Here is a 19,474-nt window from a genome sequence, read left to right as displayed (position 1 = left end):
GCATGTTGTGTCTCAGTAAGTGTCGACCGATACCTATCGTATCGTATCGGTAGAAAATCAATATGTTTTGACCCTGAATTGGTTTTTTAATAAATATAAAATTACTTTAAATTACTTTTAAATATTATTTTAATTATTTTAACATGTGTGATACGTAATATTTTTTAATTATTTTTTGGCCGAATTCAGAATGATTCACTTGAGTATGGGTATCGGCCGATTCACATGAATCGTTGGCCAAAGATACAGGGCCGATAACGATGCGTGCGTCACCCTCTTTTTCTTCTACCCCTTCTCTTCTTTCTTTGTCTGACTGAGAGGAGCAGGGGGCTCTGCATACAGAGGAAACAAAAGCAAGAAGGAAGAAAAGGTTCTCTCTCTCTCTCTCTCTCTCTCTCTCTCTCTCTCTCTCTCAAACGCATGTGCGTTTATGTGTATATGCATGTGTGCATACGTGAGAGAAAATATGCTGAGATATCGCATTTCTAACAGAGGATCGCCTCTGTGAGTTCTGCAACAAGATACGCGGGATGTGTTGTTTATAAGAGCTCTCTCTCTCTCTCTCTCTCTCTCTCTCTCTCTCTCTCTCTCTCTCTCTCTCTCTCTGAGTGAGAATCAGGTTTTGTGGCTATTACGGAACTCATTTTATTGTGTCACGGCCAGAAATGTCTCTTTAGGTTTTAGATCTATGATTGGATTTTGCGTTTCGTTTATTTCATGATTTTTACTGTATTTCAGGGGTTTTAACGTGATACTACGCTTTTCTTCTTTGTTTTGCGTTCGGAAGATCTGATCCGAAGGATTTTTTGACGATTTTTAGGATGTTAACCCTTTCTTTAACGAGATTCTCTTTTTATTAATCTTAGGGTTTGGATTTTTATTTTGAGTTCACGGTTTGATTTAAGTCGTGATTATTGTTGATTTAAGTGATACCGTTGTTTTCCTCCCGTCTATCTTGATTTTGGGAACTGTAAAACGCTGTTGTTTAGCTGTTCTCTTGTGGTTCTGATATGGCGGATTCTGATTCTTAATTAAAACTGATCTGGTGAAGTTATTTTCTTTATCGTGTTCATTTCGTTCACCAAATCTGGTAGCCTCTGGAGTTGCAAATTTAACGTACTTTTCATGGATCTCGTCATGAATCCATCCACCTGCAGTCTATGCAATTTTCCTGGTGCTATGCATATCATCCCCAAACCTTTTATCTTTAATTCTCACCAAATTTCTGATGCATGACTTGCTAAGCCTGTGGTTGATTTTGTTTGTAATATTTTTAATCATATCTTGATGGCAAAGCTCGGAGTAGGAGATGAAGTGCTTCAAGCGCACGGTTAGACCTTTCTTGATGTTTTCATGTTAGTATAGGTCTGTCATTGTTGTCCGCTACTCTTTTTATTTTTGCAGAACATGAGAGATTCTTAAATCTTTTGTTATAGGGAATAGTTGATTGAAAAGTTATTCCTAATCATGCATTGATTTGATGAAAACAAGGCAACATGTTTTTCAAAATCTTCTACCCTTCTCAATTGGTTGATATTTGTGCTCTTTGAAAGCAGAAGCATTACACTTCACCTTCCACGATTTCTTGCACAATGAACAATGAAATGTGGAATGTGATGGCTTCAATTTCCTTTATCATGACAAGCATCTTAAGATTGAAGGAATTTACCTCTCCCCTCCCTGTTGGTGGAACCATGGATCTGCTTTATTGCTTGTAAATCTGCCCTTACTACCTCTATATTCTTTAGTTAAGGTCTGATAGTTAGAACAGGATAAAGTCATACAAGCTAATATCTGGATGTCCAAGTTCCGTACTTTGAACTTTTTTATTTTGTGATTTGTGAACCAGTCATGAGAATATAGAACCTATGTGCAGAAAAATATGATACATGTTTTATGCATTTTACCAATTGATTTCTATTTATGCAATTGTTTTTTTTTGTTGTCTTAAGACATGGAAACATTTTTCAATGTCCCTTTACACTCTGTCACTACGGATGATGGTCAAAGCTAGTTAACTAGAGAGTGCTTCCAATATTTCTAGGGGGAAATGAAAAGTTTTGATTCTAATAAATTATAAATGTCTTGATGCATTACAATCTAATAGTATTATATATTGTCAAACTGCATATGGAAAGCAAATTGGTTTAAGCAGAGATGATTTCAGGTGTGCTGTTTTCAGATTGTAGACATGGCTCCACCACTTGAAAATGCAATCAAATCTGTTGATGCTACCCATGCTCATCCTCCTCTCAATGAGAGGATACTTTCTTCTATGTCCAGAAGGTCTATTGCTGCTCATCCTTGGCATGATCTTGAGATAGGTACATTTCCTCACTGTCACAATTTTTTACCAATAGTATTTTCAACCTTTTTTTCTCTTTCAAACTGCCACTCTTATTTTCAGTTTGATAATGTGGATGCAGGACCTGGAGCGCCTACCATTTTCAACTGTGTAAGAATTGATCCTCAATTTTCATTGTGCTCAGATGAGTTGCTTGCTATCAATAAAATGTGTGATAATACTTATTTATTTTCAATTAGATCTTGAAGTTTATAGCTTGCTGATTTGATAGTTAATTGCTATGTAACACTGACTCTTTTTAATTGCCAATGCACCTGTGTCGCACCCGTACTTGGACAGGGCTTCCACATTTGCAGGTGCAGTCAACCGCACCAGGGTCCATTTGTTGTCCAATACTGGACTCAGTTAACCCTAACCAAGTCCAGTTTTATCTATAACACACACACACACACACACACACACACACACACACACACACACACACACACACACACACACACACACACACACACATATATATACATATGTGCACCCCGCTCCCAAGTTTTTGGAAACTGCCATGTCACACCACTCGCACTCACACTTATATGACATAGGCTAATTGTTTAATTTATCTGAAATTGAGACTCAGTGAAGTTGTCTGTAGATTAAGCGTACTCATCCTTCTTCCACTTAAACAATTCACCTTATTTAAATTCGAAAGTCAGCATATTTGGTCCTTTTTTTTGTCTTCTTCTGGTAAGGATTAAGAACTTTGAATCATGGGCGTTCGTCAATTCAAGAGATATTTCACCTGGGTTGAGTACATTCAATTGTTTGCATAGTTGAATTGGTTCTCTTTTGAAATTTGTTAATTTCTTTCTGATCATGAATTCACTAAAACTAATGTGGTTGTTTACACTAGATGAATATATGAACATTGATTGAGTAGATGCTAAATCATCCATAACTCATTGGAAATGAACATAGCTTTTGTATGTTAAAAGCTTAAAATAATAAAGTTGATATTCTGCAGCATTAACATGATACAATGCCACTAGATTGGGAAGAAAAGTGTGAAAATTTATCCTTCTTCTTTGTCAGTTTTTTATGCTTGAATTTCTTGTCATATCACCAAGTGTCTTTATCAAGTATCACCATTGGTGCCTCAGGATTTTCTTTTAATCTTCCTTTTCTTTGTATGTGTTGCTGGCTCACTTTACTGTCTTGCAAAAGAAGATTGAAATTCATTTTCTGAATGTCATAATTGGGGGCTTGATTTTATTCAAAAGGTTTTGGGGCTCAGCACTCTGGAGGACATTGGGAACCCAACACCCCATATGTTTGATTTCTTTTATGTTTTTCTCTAGTGATGTGCCTGATGTCTGTGAATTTTATTAAGTAAAATCCAAACTGTTGATTCCTTCAGGTTGTGGAGATTGGAAAAGGTAGCAAAGTTAAGTATGAGCTGGACAAGATAACCGGTCTGATTAAGGTGATTGTAATACTCTTTTTTGGTTTTCAGGAGCCCTTTTTATGTTGATCTGGGTTCTTAATGTGATGTTAATGCAGGTGGATCGTGTATTATACTCATCGGTTGTGTACCCTCACAATTATGGTTTTATACCACGTACACTCTGTGAGGACAATGACCCAATTGATGTCTTAATCATTATGCAGGTAAAATTTCTTATGGGAAGCAGCCTAGGTTTTTCAACAAGAAGTTAAAAAAATAAGTTAAGAAGCCTTGAAAATTGGCTTTAGGATTCATGTAAACTGATCTGTTCAGGTCATCCTGGAGTTGGGACTATTGCATGGGTGGCTCCTTCTTAAGCCTATATTAATGTTGGAACATGTTTATTTGGCCAACTTGATCAGTGCACAAATGTTTATAAAACACCTGTATCTTAATTTCTTGATTTCTGACTCAGAATGCACAATCAACTTCTGTTTTTTATTTTGAGATAATTATGCAATTCCTTTTTCTTGAGGGAGTGGTTGCTATAAACATAATATTTAATCTTGCTAATATGTCCAAGGGCTTATTTTTCATGTAACATGTATGGTCAATAGCATTTGTTCTCGGGGAATTAGGGTCTCCAACATTTAAAAAGTAGGTAAGTTTATTACGTCTGGTCATATGTCACTGAATGAGGAATTGGCTTCATGACATTTGAGTCCTCTTCTGGTTTTTCTTTTTAACTGTCACAGGAACCTGTTCTCCCAGGCTGTTTTTTGCGAGCTAAAGCTATAGGACTCATGCCTATGATTGATCAGGTGCTCTTGAGAGACTTCTTGATTTTTCTTCCTGTTATCTTTATTTCTTTTTCAGAGAGTGGCCCTAACAGATTGAATGGCTTATGATATAGGGAGAAAAAGATGACAAAATTATTGCTGTTTGCGCTGATGATCCTGAATACCGTCACTACACTGACATCAAGGAGCTGCCTCCTCACCGTTTAGCTGAAATCAGACGCTTTTTTGAAGACTGTATCCTTTATTATTAATATTTAACTGCATTACAAGTGTTGTAGCTTTCAACATTGCATGCCAATGACATTGGCACTTCGTTTTAATGGCATTTTATTATGACATGGCAAGAGTTGTTCATAAAATCATCGATGTGTATCTTCATATAACTTTTTGGCTTTTTTGTGACTGTTCAAGTCCTTGATCAACTTCAAAATCAGACAAAAAGAATGAAAACAAGGAAGTTGCTGTGAATGAGTTCCTGCCTGCCTCTACTGCCTATGAAGCTATCCAGCACTCGATGTGAGTCTGCTTTTCACTTTGATTATGTTATCATTTCATATTTTGTTTGGATTATGTGTATCTTAAAACTTATGTCTGTTTTTCACTTTGATTATGTTACCATTTCATATTTTGTTTGGCTTTTATTTTTCTTAAAACTTTGGATGGAAAGCTACTCAATGATCACCTTCCATGGATTCACTTATATAAGACGTGGCTAAGGTTGCAAAAAACAGAGCTTGAATACCGCTTGTGAATAATCCGAGGAACATCACAGGTATAGGAATCACTAAAGGTACTAGTTCATCAACCTATATATTCCTGAAAAGTCAAAAACTAAGTGATAAAGGTTTTGTGTAATCTTCTAAGACATTAATTGGTAAAAGTATCGGAGTTGGTTGAATGTATTTACCGAAATAACCCAATCCTTTTTTAGTAAGGCCTGCATAGAAACATGCCACTGATGTGAGTAAAGCTAAAGCAACAGTTGAATTTATCATTCGTAGTTGCAACTAACTCCCCATGAGATAACTGGATTTATGGCTACACAAACCATTAAGGATAGTTCCAGATTTGGGCCAAGACGAACTATTATAGATGATTTATTAAAACCATTGAATTTGGAATATGGTAAAGTAGCTCCTGGTTAGGGAACTATACTATTTATGGGTGTTGCAATGGTTCTATCTACATTATTCCTATCTATTATTTTGTAGATTTATAATTCTTCGGTTTTACTGGATGGGATTTCATTAAGTTAGGTCCAAAAGAACGGGCAAGTCCTAACTTTCAATAAAAAAAAAGGAATCACCTAGGATTCGGATTTCTAGGTCATCTCATTCTGTTTGGTAGTTCAACCGTGGAATTCTTTTGAGTTGGTATTTCCGGAATATGAGTGTGACTTGTTATTCCTATTGATAGTACAGAATAAGTCTGTAAAAGTTCTTTTCAGTTTGATTATGTTATTTGTTGACTTATGTGTATTTTAAAACTGTTTTAGATGTGCCTGTTCATATGAATTGACCACAGGCTTGATGCATCCAATGAGCCCAGTGGCAGTTGGAATGTGCCCTCTGAACATTTTGTTCTTTTGTGTTGTTTACTTAGAAAGAAGTAATACGGCTTTGCATAGATTTCTGTGGAAGGAAAAGTGCTGATATATCTTCTTTTTTTCTAAAGACGTGTCATATTGTAAATTGCCAATGCTTTCTCCTACCAAGTAGCACTTTGTCAAGTAAAAATTTCAACAGGAGAAACATGTTTGCTTATTTTGTAGTACTGAAGGATCTAATGTGTTCGTTCTGATCATTGGGACATACGGTTAAAAACCGAAATCATGTTTACTTTGGTGGGCACCTATGTCACATAGGTGTGGGTGCGGGTGTGGGTACGGGTGCGGGTGCGGGTGCGGGTGCGGGTGCGGGTGCGGATGCGGATGCGGATGCGGATGCAGGTACGGGTGCGGCGATGCGGCACTTTAAAAAAACTTGGGTGCGGGGGTACGGGGAGGGTGTGTATATATATATATATATATATATATATATATATATATATATATATATATATATATATAATTTTTAACAGTTTTAAGTTAACACTACGTATATGTGTGTGAATTTATGTATTTATATATATAATATAGATAAAAATGGACTTGATTAGTGTTAACTGAATCTACTTTTAGATAGAAATGGACCTCAGTATGGTTGACTTCTGTTAAAATGTAAAACTGTACATATATGTATATATAATAATATTATATTATTATTATATATATATATATATAAATATATTTTTAATTTCTTTCTTTTCTGTATTTTTTTTCCTTTATTTTTATTTTTTGTCTTTATGTCATCTAGTTCAGTTTGAACTAGAATGACTGTTGCTAGTCAAGTCCTGTCCAGACTTGACTAGCAATAGAGTTGTTGGACTGACACAGTCCAACAGCTCTTAATAGAGTTGTTGGACTGACACATTCCAACAGCTCTAAATAGAGCTGTTGGACTGTGCCCAACAGCTCTATTGAGTCCTCTTTCAGCTGTGTATATAAAGGGGTGCAGCCCCTCTTGTATTTCACTCCAATGCTTCTTAAGCAATTGGTTTTTCATATCAATAAAGAATACATTTTTATTTTTATTTTGTTTCCAGTTATACCCTTTTTAAGGGTTATGCTTTAGTGTCATTCTTGACACTTGCTCTTGTTAATCAAAGCTCGTGTTTCGAAGATCCCCATTTCATTTCATGGTATCAAAGCCGCGGAAGTACTAAATCTTGAGGAAAAGCTGCCTCGGTTTCCGTGCCCGTTTGCAAAAGTGTTCGCCACTTGAAGAGAAGTGTTTTATCACTTCATTGGAGAAGATTTCACATCTTGTTGTATTGTTTTTTTTTTCTTTCTTTCTCATTTTCCTTCTTGTTTCTCTTCTATCCCTATTCTTTCTCTCCTTGTAATCGATGGATGACAATGATAAAGTCACCATCATGCCTATGAAACTAAGCGATACGAACTATGTAACATGGGCTTCAATCATGAAGCACCATATATGGGGAAAAGGCTTATGGGGGATTGTGGATGGTTCCGATTCGGAACCTAAGCTATCTCTTACTAAAAAGGAGGGAGATAAAGACGTCCCTCTATCGGAAGAAGAGAAAATCACGGCTATTGCCTCATACGAGAAGAAATGGAAAGAATGGAGAATATCTCATGCGAAGATAATGTCATGGCTTATCAATAGCGTTGACATTAAAAAATGCTCAAGTCTTGCCAAATTTGATCATGCCGATAAGGCATGGGAATACCTTAAGAATATGTATTCCCTTAAAGATATTGCACACGTGTGCAACCTCCAAGAAAAAGTTCGAATGATGACACAAGGAGACAAAACTATTCGTGAATATTACAATGGGTTGTCCGAACTTTGGGAAGAACTTTCCCTTTTAGAACCAAAGTGGCATTGTGCCGAAGACATCGAGCTTCGTCAGAAACAACTCGATGTTGAACATTTTTACCAGTTTATCACTGGATTAAGGCCGGAATTTGAAACCACTAAATCGGCCCTACTTCACCGGGGAAAAATTCCTTCTATTGTTGAAACTATTGAAGAGTTAACAATGGAAGAAAATCGTCTCCGGAAAGGTTCTTTAAAAATTGAAGATGATTCCGTTTTAGCCGTGTCTAGACCAGGGAATCATGTTCGATCATATAGGCCTCCTCACTTTAACCGACAAAATGGTGACTATGATAAGAAGAAAGTTATTTGTCATCACTGTCATGAACCGGGACACTACAGGCCACAATGTCCCAAACTTAAGGAGCTGAGAGAAAAAAGAGCTGCAATTGCTGGATCGGAGCCTAAAGATCAGGATGCACCAGTTTCCCTGGCCCAACTAATGGAGATCCTTCAGCCTCTCATCAAAGGTGCCTCTTCCTCATCTGAAGCTTCAACCGGCGCAGCAGCCTCATCTTTTTCTGATTTAGGTAAAATTTCTTGGCTTCTTGACTCTGGTGCATCTTTTCATATGACCCCAAATAATCAAAGTCTATCCAAATGTGTTAAAAATAAAACAAGTGTGTCAAAGGTCTTTACTGCTGATGGGACTTCTCTTGAAATAGAAGGAATAGGAGATTTTGAAAAAATTTATAAAACAAAAAAATTTTTTATTCCAGAAATTAGACATGTTCCCAAATTAAATTTAAATCTTTTATCTGTATCTCAAATTTCTGATTATGGGTGTAATATTTTTTTTTCTTCTCATGGTTGTTGGGTACAGGATCGCCAGTCAGGCAAGCTGATTGGGGAAGGCCATAGAGAAGGAGGACTCTATTACATGGATTTTTTGGAAATGCCGAAGAAAGCTTTTTGTTATAATATTCAAAAAATAGAGTTGGAACTGTGGCATAAGAGACTTGGTCACCCACATATAGCCAAAATCCAACATTTTCCAAATCTAGGGAAATTTTGTAACTCTGAATCATTTGATTGTAAAGATTGTATTCTCGGCAAAATGAAAAGATTACCATTTCAGAACAGAACCTTTTTCTCTTCAAGACCACTTGAATTAATACACTCGGATGTTTGGGGTCCTGCACCAGTAATTTCTAAAGGAGGATTTGTTTACTATGTTATTTTTGTCGATGATTTCTCCCGACATACGTGGATGTACTTTCTCAAACATAAGTCTGAAGTATTTTCATACTTTCAAACTTTTCATAATATGGTTAAAAACAAATTTCAAAATGATATTACTATTTTTCGCACAGATTCAGGGGGAGAGTTTTTATCCACAGATTTTCAAAATTATCTTAAATTGCATGGCATCACACATCAAAGATCTTGTCCTTATACACCTCAACAAAATGGACTGGCAGAACGAAAACATCGACATATTATAGAAACCACTAGAACTTTATTAATAGCAAATCAAGTCCCTAAAGACTTTTGGGCAGAAGCTGCCTTAACTGCCACCTATCTCATTAATAGGATGCCATCTTCTTCGTTACAAAATATCACTCCCATTGAAAAACTTATGAACATTTCTCCAGACTACTCTAGATTAAGAATATTTGGGTGCAAATGTTTCATATTTACTGACAAAAATGATAAACTTTCCCCTCGTGCGATTCCATGTGCCTTTTTAGGATATGCTGAAAACCAGAAAGGTTATAGATGTTTTGACTTCAAAAATAATAAACTATATGTGTCTAGAAATGTTTCCTTTCTTGAAAAGGAGAGCTTCTTTGATTTTAGAAAATTAAAAGACGTCACTGAGTACTCCTTTTTGCTAGATCTAACATCAACATCTGATGAATATGACCTTGATTGTAACTTTGATGATGATCCAAGAATTATTGATCTTAATGTTGAAAATGAAGAAGTTCATAGAGATACTAGTATTCAATATTCCAGGCGACAAGAGTCTAATACTCCATGTGCACTTGAGAAATATTCTAACATTCCAACTAGACAATCATCCCGGATCTCGAGGCCTCCAGAAAAGTTTGTATCATACGAGTCTTTCTCACCCACATATAGGGCAGTTATTGCATTAATTCACTCATATGAAGAACCATCCACATATTTTCAAGCAAAAAATGATATCAAATGGATAGAAGCCATGAAAGTTGAATTAGATGCACTTGAAAAGGCTTCTACATGGAATATTCAAGATCTTCCTCCAGGGAAGAAAACTATAGGATGTCGATGGGTTTATAAAATTAAAACCAAGAGTGATGGTACTCTTGAAAGATATAAAGCCCGTTTAGTAGCCAAAGGTTATGCCCAAGAATATGAGATTGATTATGAAGAAACCTTTGCTCCGGTGGCTCGTATGACTACTGTCCGAACCTTAATTGCCTTAGCTTCTATCAAAAAATGGTCTATTTTTCAAATGGATGTCAAAAATGCTTTTTTAAATGGAAAGCTAGTTGAAGAAGTATATATGGAACCCCCTCCTGGTCTAAGTATTCCTAAGGGTAAAGTCCTTCGCTTAGAAAAAGCTCTTTATGGACTTAAACAAGCACCAAAAGCTTGGTATGATAGGTTTAGTCATGTTATGATTGATATTGGTTTTCAATTCTGTTTAACTGACACTGCTTTGTTTATTAAGAATTCTGATGCAGGGATCATTGTGCTTCTTCTCTATGTGGATGATATGATCATCACCGGAAGCGATAAACAGGGAGTTGAAACAATCAAAACACTTCTTAAATCTCATTTTGAAATGACTGATTTGGGCTTGTTGAGATATTTTTTAGGCATTGAAGTTGCTTATTCTCCTAGAGGATATTTATTATCTCAGACTAAATTTGCTTTTGATATTGTTTTCAGGTCTGGTATTACTGATGATAAGAAAGTTGACACTCCAGAAGTTGTTAATGTTAAAATGAAGATTGATGATGGAGAACTTCTTGCAGACCCTACTCCTTACAGACAGCTTGTCGGGGCACTTTCCTATCTATCCATTACCAGACCAGATATAGCACATGCTGTTCATACAGCAAGTCAATTTCAACATGCTCCTACTTCTGTTCATATGGGAGCAGTCATGCGTATTATCAGATACATCAAGTCCTCTCTTTCACGAGGACTTTTCTTATCTTCCTCCTCTTCTCTTGATTTAATTGCATATACTGATGCTGATTGGGGAGGTGATCCCAATAACAGACACTCAACCACTGGCTTTTGTATCTTTTTAGGGGAATCATTAATCTCGTGGAGGTGTAAAAAGCAGCAGAAGGTATCTCTCTCATCCACCGAAGCTGAATACAGAGCCATGGCAACCACGACCATGGAAGTAGTTTGGCTCCGACGACTGCTTGCTGACATGGGAGTTGAAGCAACAAAGGCTTCACAAATTTGTTGTGACAACAAAAGTGCGATCTACATTGCCAGTAACAGAACATTCCACGAACGCACCAAACACATCGAAATGGATTGTCACTACGTCAGAGAGGAATATCTACACGGGATAATTGATCTGCCATATGTCACTTCAGAATATCAGTTAGCAGACCTCTTTACAAAGCCTCTCGCTGCTCCCCGATTTCACTTTCTCTTAGACAAACTTTCGCTCATTGTACTGTAAGTTTGAGGGGGAGTGTTAAAATGTAAAACTGTACATATATGTATATATGATAATATTATATTATTATATATATATAAATACATTTTTAATTTCTTTCTTTTCTGTATTTTTTTTTCCTTTATTTTTATTTTTTGTCTTTATGTCATCTAGTTCAGTTTGAACTAGAATGACGGTTGCTAGTCAAGTCCTGTCCAGACTTGACTAGCAATAGAGCTGTTGGACTGACACAGTCCAACAACTCTTAATAGAGCTGTTGGACTGACACATTCCAACAGCTCTAAATAGAGTTGTTGGACTGTGCCCAACAGCTCTATTGAGTCCTCTTTCAGCTGTGTATATAAAGGGGTGCAGCCCCTCTTGTATTTCACTCCAATGCTTCTTAAGCAATTGGTTTTTCATATCAATAAAGAATACATTTTTATTTTTATTTTGTTTCCAGTTATACCCTTTTTAAGGGTTATGCTTTAGTGTCATTCTTGACACTTGCTCTTGTTAATCAAAGCTCGTGTTTCGAAGATCCCCATTTCATTTCAGACTTCATCTAACACAAAGGAAGCTCTGTCCAAGTGTCGCACCCGCCTGGGTGTGGGTGTGGTGCCCTGTTAGAAGAGTCCGTGTGACATAGGTGGGCACACTTCCCAGGTTCATCAATCCTGTGTAATGCCACTAAAGGACATCTATGCATAAGCTTCTTAGTAGCTTTAGTAATAACCTCCATTGTGGCTGGTTTTACAAGCATGGGCACTCCTTGCAGGAATACGATGTTATTTCTATGGGAGCTCAAAACATCTTGATGTCATCAATGTTAAACTGTGTCAAACGACAAATGGCTTGTCTTGATCATTTTTAGTGACTTATTCCTTCTTGGTTGTGCAGGGATCTCTATGCCACATACATTGTGGAGAGCCTAAGGAGATAGACTGCTGCTCTGTTAAGCATGGATGTTGACAAAAGCATATATCAACCATTACAGTTGGTTTGTTGATGGAAAAATTCAGTTCTCCTGGTGATTGTTTTGATGAATATGATGTTTGCATAGGTATACATTAAATTGTAATGTGTGATTTAACCATAAGACGCCCCATATGTGTCTTTTTTTTGTCAAATATATAATCTGGTGAAGCTTCTTCTTTGGCAATCTTTGCTTGTTCTTTCTTGTTACTGATTTAGTTGAAAGCCAACCAGCCAATTCTGGTCAATTTGTTTTCTTGATCTCAAAGTTTGAGTTGATCTTGATGAGTTCAAACAAGATGAAGATTATGATTGACAATTTATGCTCAGCAAGAATATAAAAATGTCTGCTCATGATCCTGACTGAATGTCAAAATTTTGGGAAACAAAATATCATTAAACGCAAGTCTTATTGGTGATATTTTGCGATGGAAAGTTTAATAGGGTTAGGGTTCAAGTTGGGGTAGCATCTTAATGTTGTGGTATGTCGCAAATATTGATGATACATTTTAAAGATATTGCCATTTGTGGTGATATCAATATAATAAAAATAGTGTGTGTTATATTTGTAAGCAAGTTTTGCTTTTGTATATATTCACATATGCTAATATTTTCTCAATATTTCTCCAAAAATTCCTGTCGTAAACTGTAGTTAACCGTGTTAGATGCAGTCAATGCCATGGATCCTGTTGTAAAGGATTTTTAGTCCCATCGAGTGTTGTGTGTCCTTATGACCTGGTTCTATCTGGCAACCATATCTCTCTATCATAAGTCAGACATCATTTGCTCTAATATTGGGTTCACGTGCTTCTCAAAGTTGACCTACTTGAAAACCTCGCCGTCTGCCACAATTAAAAGTGGTCACGCATGCACTTTTCGAAAAAGGATAGTCACAAGATAAGTGATTCTAATGCATTCGGTTTCTATTTGGGAGGTTTGCCTCTTTGTTCGGGACCACTAAATATGCCACAAGATTGTCAGGTTGGATACATTGATGCAGGCTTATTTCCTCTTACACGGTCCGTTTGAAGAGGATGCACAATTTTGATAGGATTTCAGATTAGTTAAAGTGTCTATAATATGTTACAGTGTCACATTAAATTGACTTGTGTCTAATACCAACAACTATGGTAGATGAGGTGAATGGAGATGGTAGGGTGATTGGGTTGAGAAAGAAGGGAAACAATTGGAAGTGATGGGCTAGTCAGCTAGGGAGGAATAAGGGAATCAGCTAGGAGATGAAGGGTTTGGGGAGGAAGATGGTGGTTTTGGTGGTGGTTGAGCTGAGAGTTTGGTGGTTTGGGATGGTTATGAAATGGTTAGAAAGGAATCTCTAGAGTTAGGGGAGTTTTTGTAACTCTAGAGCCAATGAACTCCCTAATTCAAGGAAGGGAAGGCCTCCACAAGACAACTCAATAGAATTAACTTCAATTTTATTCACCAAAGAGTAGAATGAATAAAAATGGCTTGAGCTGGGCCTCATATAGACCATGGCCTCCTTATCTACACCTAATACATATGAATATTATATTCATGCAACTTGGTTCTCAGCTATACATTAAAGACCCAAGAAATACAAGATATTACAACATCCCATGCCGCCCATGTAGGAGCCTCTCTAGGCTTGCCAGTTGGTGTGAAATTGCATGTAACATCAATATTTAATCTATAGAGATGGCTAAAAAAATGCTTGTAACAATCCCATCCCCTTGAAATTTTCCTTGTCCACAAGGTAAGCGCAGTCGTAGCCAATGCTCATGTTAAGATGGAAATGAACTTGGTGCTGGAGTCCTTTCGGGTCCCAAATATTGACTCTCTTCCAATGGTTCAACTTGAATGCACTGCTTCCATTGTTAGCTACTATTATGAACTCCAGATGTCCTAGCTTGGAATTAAGTTTCACCAAATCCATTGCACTCAAGTGTGCTCTGACCTGAATCTTATCAGTTTGGTCTTTGTTAACAGCTGATCTGTCTATAGAAATTGATTCAGCTTTGGAAATGATAGCAAGGTCTATCTTTGAGTCAAGTCGGAACTCACATTCTAAATGCCACCAGATTTCCCTAGGCATGGTCTTGTTCAATCTGACCATATATTGCTTGAACTCCTTGCCAATATTGTCATGTTGATGCATCCATCTCGACTTTTTTCAGTTGATGGATTTGCAAGGATATGTACTGTCTTTTGCAAGGCCAGATCCTTAGCTTCATCTTCTTTCATTTTGGAGGGTACTAATTACCCCCATTTGGTTGATTCTGGACATCTGAAGTTATTTCCTTCCCAGTGGCAGATTCTCGTCTAATTGTATGTGGCAGTCTTACAGCAGCAACCAAGGTGTTGAGCTTATTTGGTGCTTGCATGTTTTGTTGTGGTGAAGCAGCTTGTCTGTTGCGAGTTTTGGTAACTCATGGATATTTATGCGTGAGCCTGACTGTATCTGTAAATTAGCTTCAGCATCTATGGCATTAGATCTGTAGTTGTACTTGTGGCATGATCCTCTTAACAGGAGTGCAGCTGCTAATTTTTCTTCAGTTTTCCCTGAATGTAAGTATAGATTCAGTATAATGTTGCCCACTTTCAACGTCAAAGAGCTCAGAGGCAACCCGAACTGAATTATGTTATGCACTTTAACTAGCATTCGCTTCAATGCTGGTGTATTTTTTTCTGTTCTTTGAACTTTCTGTAAGTCAAGCAGCCTTCTAGTCCTACAGATGCACATCTCTTCGCATTCAATATGAGTCCTTTAATTTCCTGCATAATTTTTTTGTAAGTCAAGTGTTCTATCATATAAGTAAGCAGGATCAGACACTTCGATGTGTTAGCATCAGTTGGGCCAGTGTTTGCACTTGAGCCTAGATCTTTTGAAGTGTGTCTGGTCTGCTACTTGATTTCATCCCATGTAATCTCCTGCACCTGCTCGCTACAGTAGTAAACGGCATTGGCACAGTTGCTCCATCAGCGTTCCTTCTGTGCTTGTGAGACAAGAAGATCAGCCTCACACAGGTAATGAACTGCAGCATAAAATTTATTTGACCATGATTTTGTTCTGCATCCTTCCTCACACTGGCTTGGTTATACCTTGATGTGAAGGAGAACTTGGTAACAGCAACAGGGTAGCTGGAGCAACAATAGGCTTCAACACTGCCCATTGTACTTTGGTTCAGCTGCATGCAAAGTGTGGAATTCCTACAGTAATTCTGTTTCAAGTTTTAAAGAAATTTTTGCTCAGCATTTGTAGAGATGCAACGTGGTTTTAGCAGCAGGAGTAAGGCAACCTTAAAATAATGGTGGTAGCTTGTACTACCACTTGCAACCTTGGCAACATCAAGTTGCGACAATCTAACACACCTCGTTAATGGTCCTTAATTATTTGGGTGGCAAGGATGGGCTCAATCGATGGGACTTCTTGCTGCAATCTGGTGCTATTTCAGGAGTTCAATAGTCGATTGTGTCACAGTACACAAGAAGTGATCTGTAACCTTGAAGTGGTGTTTGCAATTGGGAAACTGTTGGTGTGGCTTCCACTGTGGTGTCCCTGTGTGACAACTTCAGGGCAGCTGTGACAGCCATCCAGCTTTAGCTGACCTCCCGAATCAAATATATTTGTTTGGTTCCCCTTTGCATAATGATTCAAATCTTAAAATTATTAGTTACCATTTCCATCCTTGTTACAACACAGTTTTTCATTTCTACTCTTAAGCTCATAACTTCCAACCAATCAGGAAATACCCGAGTTCAACACTGCTCCAGTTTACATATAGTGCAAATGCTCTGTTTCTGCCACTCAGTTCAACACCCTCTTCAACAGCAACAAATATAGATTGCATTCCTTGTGACCCGCCGATGCTGAACCTTGGTGCATCTTCTTCACACTGTTCCGCGATTTTTTATCTTGGCCATTCAATTTTGCCTCGTTCTGTGGAACAGGTTTCCTTCACCAAGTCATTCTCATATTCGGGCTAAGGCATCTTCTCGAACATCTGGCACCCGCACTTCAGATTTCCACCCGGATCAAATACTTGTTATTGTTCTGCATCATGCTTGCTAATTGTGTGGTTTGTACTATCTTGGCAGGGCATGTGTTCCAAGTTCTGAATTTCAATATGCTCACTTCCTAAAACACTACTTAAGCGGCAAGCTTGAGCTACACAATGTAGGACAAAACTTATGTTTTGTTGACAACCCAAGTCTGCTGAAATTCTATAGAATGCTCATCTGATTCTTTATTCCATGCTTCCTTCTTCTCATCTTTTGTGTTTGCATTCTTAAGAATGGCTTGGTCTGCACTTGTGCACAATATTTTATTCAAACTTTTCACTCCTTTTCATTTTCATCTTCCCTACTAGTTGCTTCTCCTTCATGTACTAAATTTTTGTCTTGTGGAGCTGTGAAAGGCTAATGTACAGGTTCATTAGCTGACGAGTAGTCTCTTGTATGACAGCTTCTTCTATGACCATTTACCAAACAACTCACATAATAATGCTCCAAGTCTTCTTTCAAACCAAGTTTGTCATCACAAAGCAGTGATATGAATTCTTCATATCCCAGGTCTAAAAGGCCATTTAGTGACCAGTGAAAATTCTCTAGTGTCTTCTTGAGCTTCCTGAGGCTGTCAATGATCGCAAGATCTATTTCCTTAGCTAACCGCTTCTTGATCTCAACATAAAGTACTTTAATCTTCTCTATAATTTTTCTTACCTCATCCGATGGAGAGTTTCGCTTACCACAATTAATCACAACCAGCATACAAAACAACTCAGTATCAATTGAGTGGAAGATCCTATTAAACTCATCACTTCATGGTTGCCATCTAACAGGAATTTCACTTCAATTCAGTCAAGCAATTTCTGCAGCTAGTTGTGCTTGAACTTGCAGAGGCCAATTGGGTTCTGTATAGGCTAGGTTTAGGCCAGGGCTTGTTTTGGTCTTCAAGTAGGGGAACTTGAGGGTTTACAGTCAAATTTTCAGATCAATTAATGAGGTTTCAGTTGGGCTAAAGGGTAGGTCAAAACAGGCTAGGTTCAGTTGGTGACAATTGGGTTCAAACATGTTTTAATGTATAATTTTATTTCTAAGCATGGGTCTCTAAAAATTTTGAAATTTGGTCAGGAAGTGGTTAATACATGGATGGAACTACAAAAAAAAAATGAGGCTTAGATTCCAAGGAGTTTGGGAGTTATGATTTTCGAAACATGGGATCCAGTGTGTTTACAGTTCTTTCCGTATTTAAATGATATTGTTTTCGTGGAGTTGATGTTGTGAGATGTTCACTTCCATGTGTTTTTATTTGTTCCCTCTGAAAATAAATAAAAAGAACAGCAACTTATCTCTCCTTTAGGGATGGCATTGAACTAAGGAGAAACGGGCCCACCTTGCCCCCATTTGTTTTAAAATTTTAAAACATATAAAAAATATATAATATATTAAACAATGATGAATTGCACACAATACAACCATAAAATTTTATGTCTCTACGAGCCACATAAGACATCATCAAATATAACTATCTCACAAGAGTAATGCAAAATATTAAATATCTTGTAATTAAAAATATGTCATAATACTCATATTTTTATATTACATAAATAAATAATGATAACTTAAGTGTTAAATAACCATTTTTTTTAATATAATATCAATTATCATCATCACCACCATTATCTTTTTCTCCTCTTTCTTCAATATCCATATTGTCTCCAATATACGTGGGGTTTTCACTATTTACTTTTTGTATTTCTTTAACGGAGATTCATAGAATGTCTTCTTCATTTAAAATTTCTGCTTTTTCTTTTACTCATGCATCAAATGCATTAAATTTTTTTAAATTGATAAGATTACATTTTTCTTTGTGCCTCCTTGATGATAACTTTTTTATTTGCCTACAAAAATGGTACGCAAAAATTAAAATGAATTAGGTTTTTGTATAATATAAAAAACTTTAAATAAACACATAAAAAACAAAAAAAGACTACCTCAAACAAGAGTGAGAGGCGGCGGTGGCCACTGTGGCTGCAGAAAATCTGACGACAAAAAAGGAGAGGACGACTCAGGTTGTGGGTTGCCCAAAAAGCAGCAACCTAAGGAGAAGAAGAGGAAGCGCAGGAGGTGGTAGTCGTGGCCTACCTCCTGACCTACTGAATTGGATAAGAAGAGGAAGGGGAGGCTAAGGGTGCAGGGGCATCGGCAGGGAGGTGGGTGACACCTGCGAGATCTTGCCTACCAAAGGGAGGAGACAGGGTGGTGGTGGCATTCAGCCACCTGAGTCAAAAGGAGGAAAACTGGCACCAGTGGTCGGGTAGTCCTTGCACCACCGAGAAAGAAGAGGGGGAAGGCACAGGTGGTCGTGCAGGTGCTCAGTGTTGGATTTAAAAATCCACCGAAACGAAAGCAGGATCGAATACATGTTATCGCTAAATCGTTGAAATCAAAGCAAAAACTAAAATTCAATCTGGAAGCTTACTTGAATCCATTGGAGCTCTATTAGATCATTGATTGTATGATCTTCCATAACCTCTATGTCTGGACATTTTCCTTTCTCTAGACCTAATGAGAGAGGGATTGAATACTCTTTCTGACTTATGGGGAATCTGAAGAGAGGGTAATTATATAAGGTTTGGGGACCATAACCTAATGTGTTTAGGAGTTTGTCTCCAATTCAGCCCATTACAGAATTGTAGACAGGGCAGGTCTCTTCACATAATATATCATACCATATGAGATATCACAGGGCCCATCCGGATTAGATCACATGAACTGAGCCTAAACCTAGGACAGTTTTAAAATGTGTGGTTCAACGTATGTAGGCCCACATGATTTTCTGAAAATCTCTCACTTGGGCCACATACGTAACCTTATAATCAAACATTGTAACCTTATGAGCTCAAAATTATTGTCTTATCAATTGAT

General features: G+C 37.3%; 1 protein-coding gene across 2 annotated transcripts; it reads left to right on the top strand.

Annotated features, from left to right (window-relative positions):
• The first annotated feature begins 311 nt into the window (after nucleotides 1-311).
• LOC149828335 (soluble inorganic pyrophosphatase 4-like) lies at nucleotides 312-12,755 on the top strand. 2 transcript variants are annotated; one of them, XM_090017514.1, is made up of 9 exons: nucleotides 312-370; nucleotides 2,168-2,324; nucleotides 2,427-2,455; nucleotides 3,714-3,779; nucleotides 3,857-3,964; nucleotides 4,496-4,561; nucleotides 4,654-4,774; nucleotides 4,975-5,056; nucleotides 12,494-12,755. In XM_090017514.1, exons 2-9 carry the CDS (start codon nucleotides 2,192-2,194, stop codon nucleotides 12,534-12,536), a joined length of 648 nt encoding a protein of 215 aa, XP_089873640.1. In that variant the 5' UTR covers nucleotides 312-370; nucleotides 2,168-2,191; the 3' UTR covers nucleotides 12,537-12,755. The 2 variants fall into 2 exon arrangements, with proteins under 2 accessions (XP_089873640.1, XP_089873641.1); XM_090017515.1 differs by having other exon boundaries at nucleotides 314-370; nucleotides 2,183-2,324.
• Nucleotides 12,756-19,474: the final 6,719 nt, after the last annotated feature.

The sequence above is a fragment of the Nuphar pumila genome, chromosome 9 (assembly GCF_984573655.1).
Source record: "Nuphar pumila chromosome 9, dmNupPumi1.hap1.1, whole genome shotgun sequence".
In the NCBI taxonomy this organism is placed as follows: Eukaryota; Viridiplantae; Streptophyta; class Magnoliopsida; order Nymphaeales; family Nymphaeaceae; genus Nuphar; species Nuphar pumila.
This window is presented reverse-complemented; position numbering and strand designations above follow the sequence as displayed.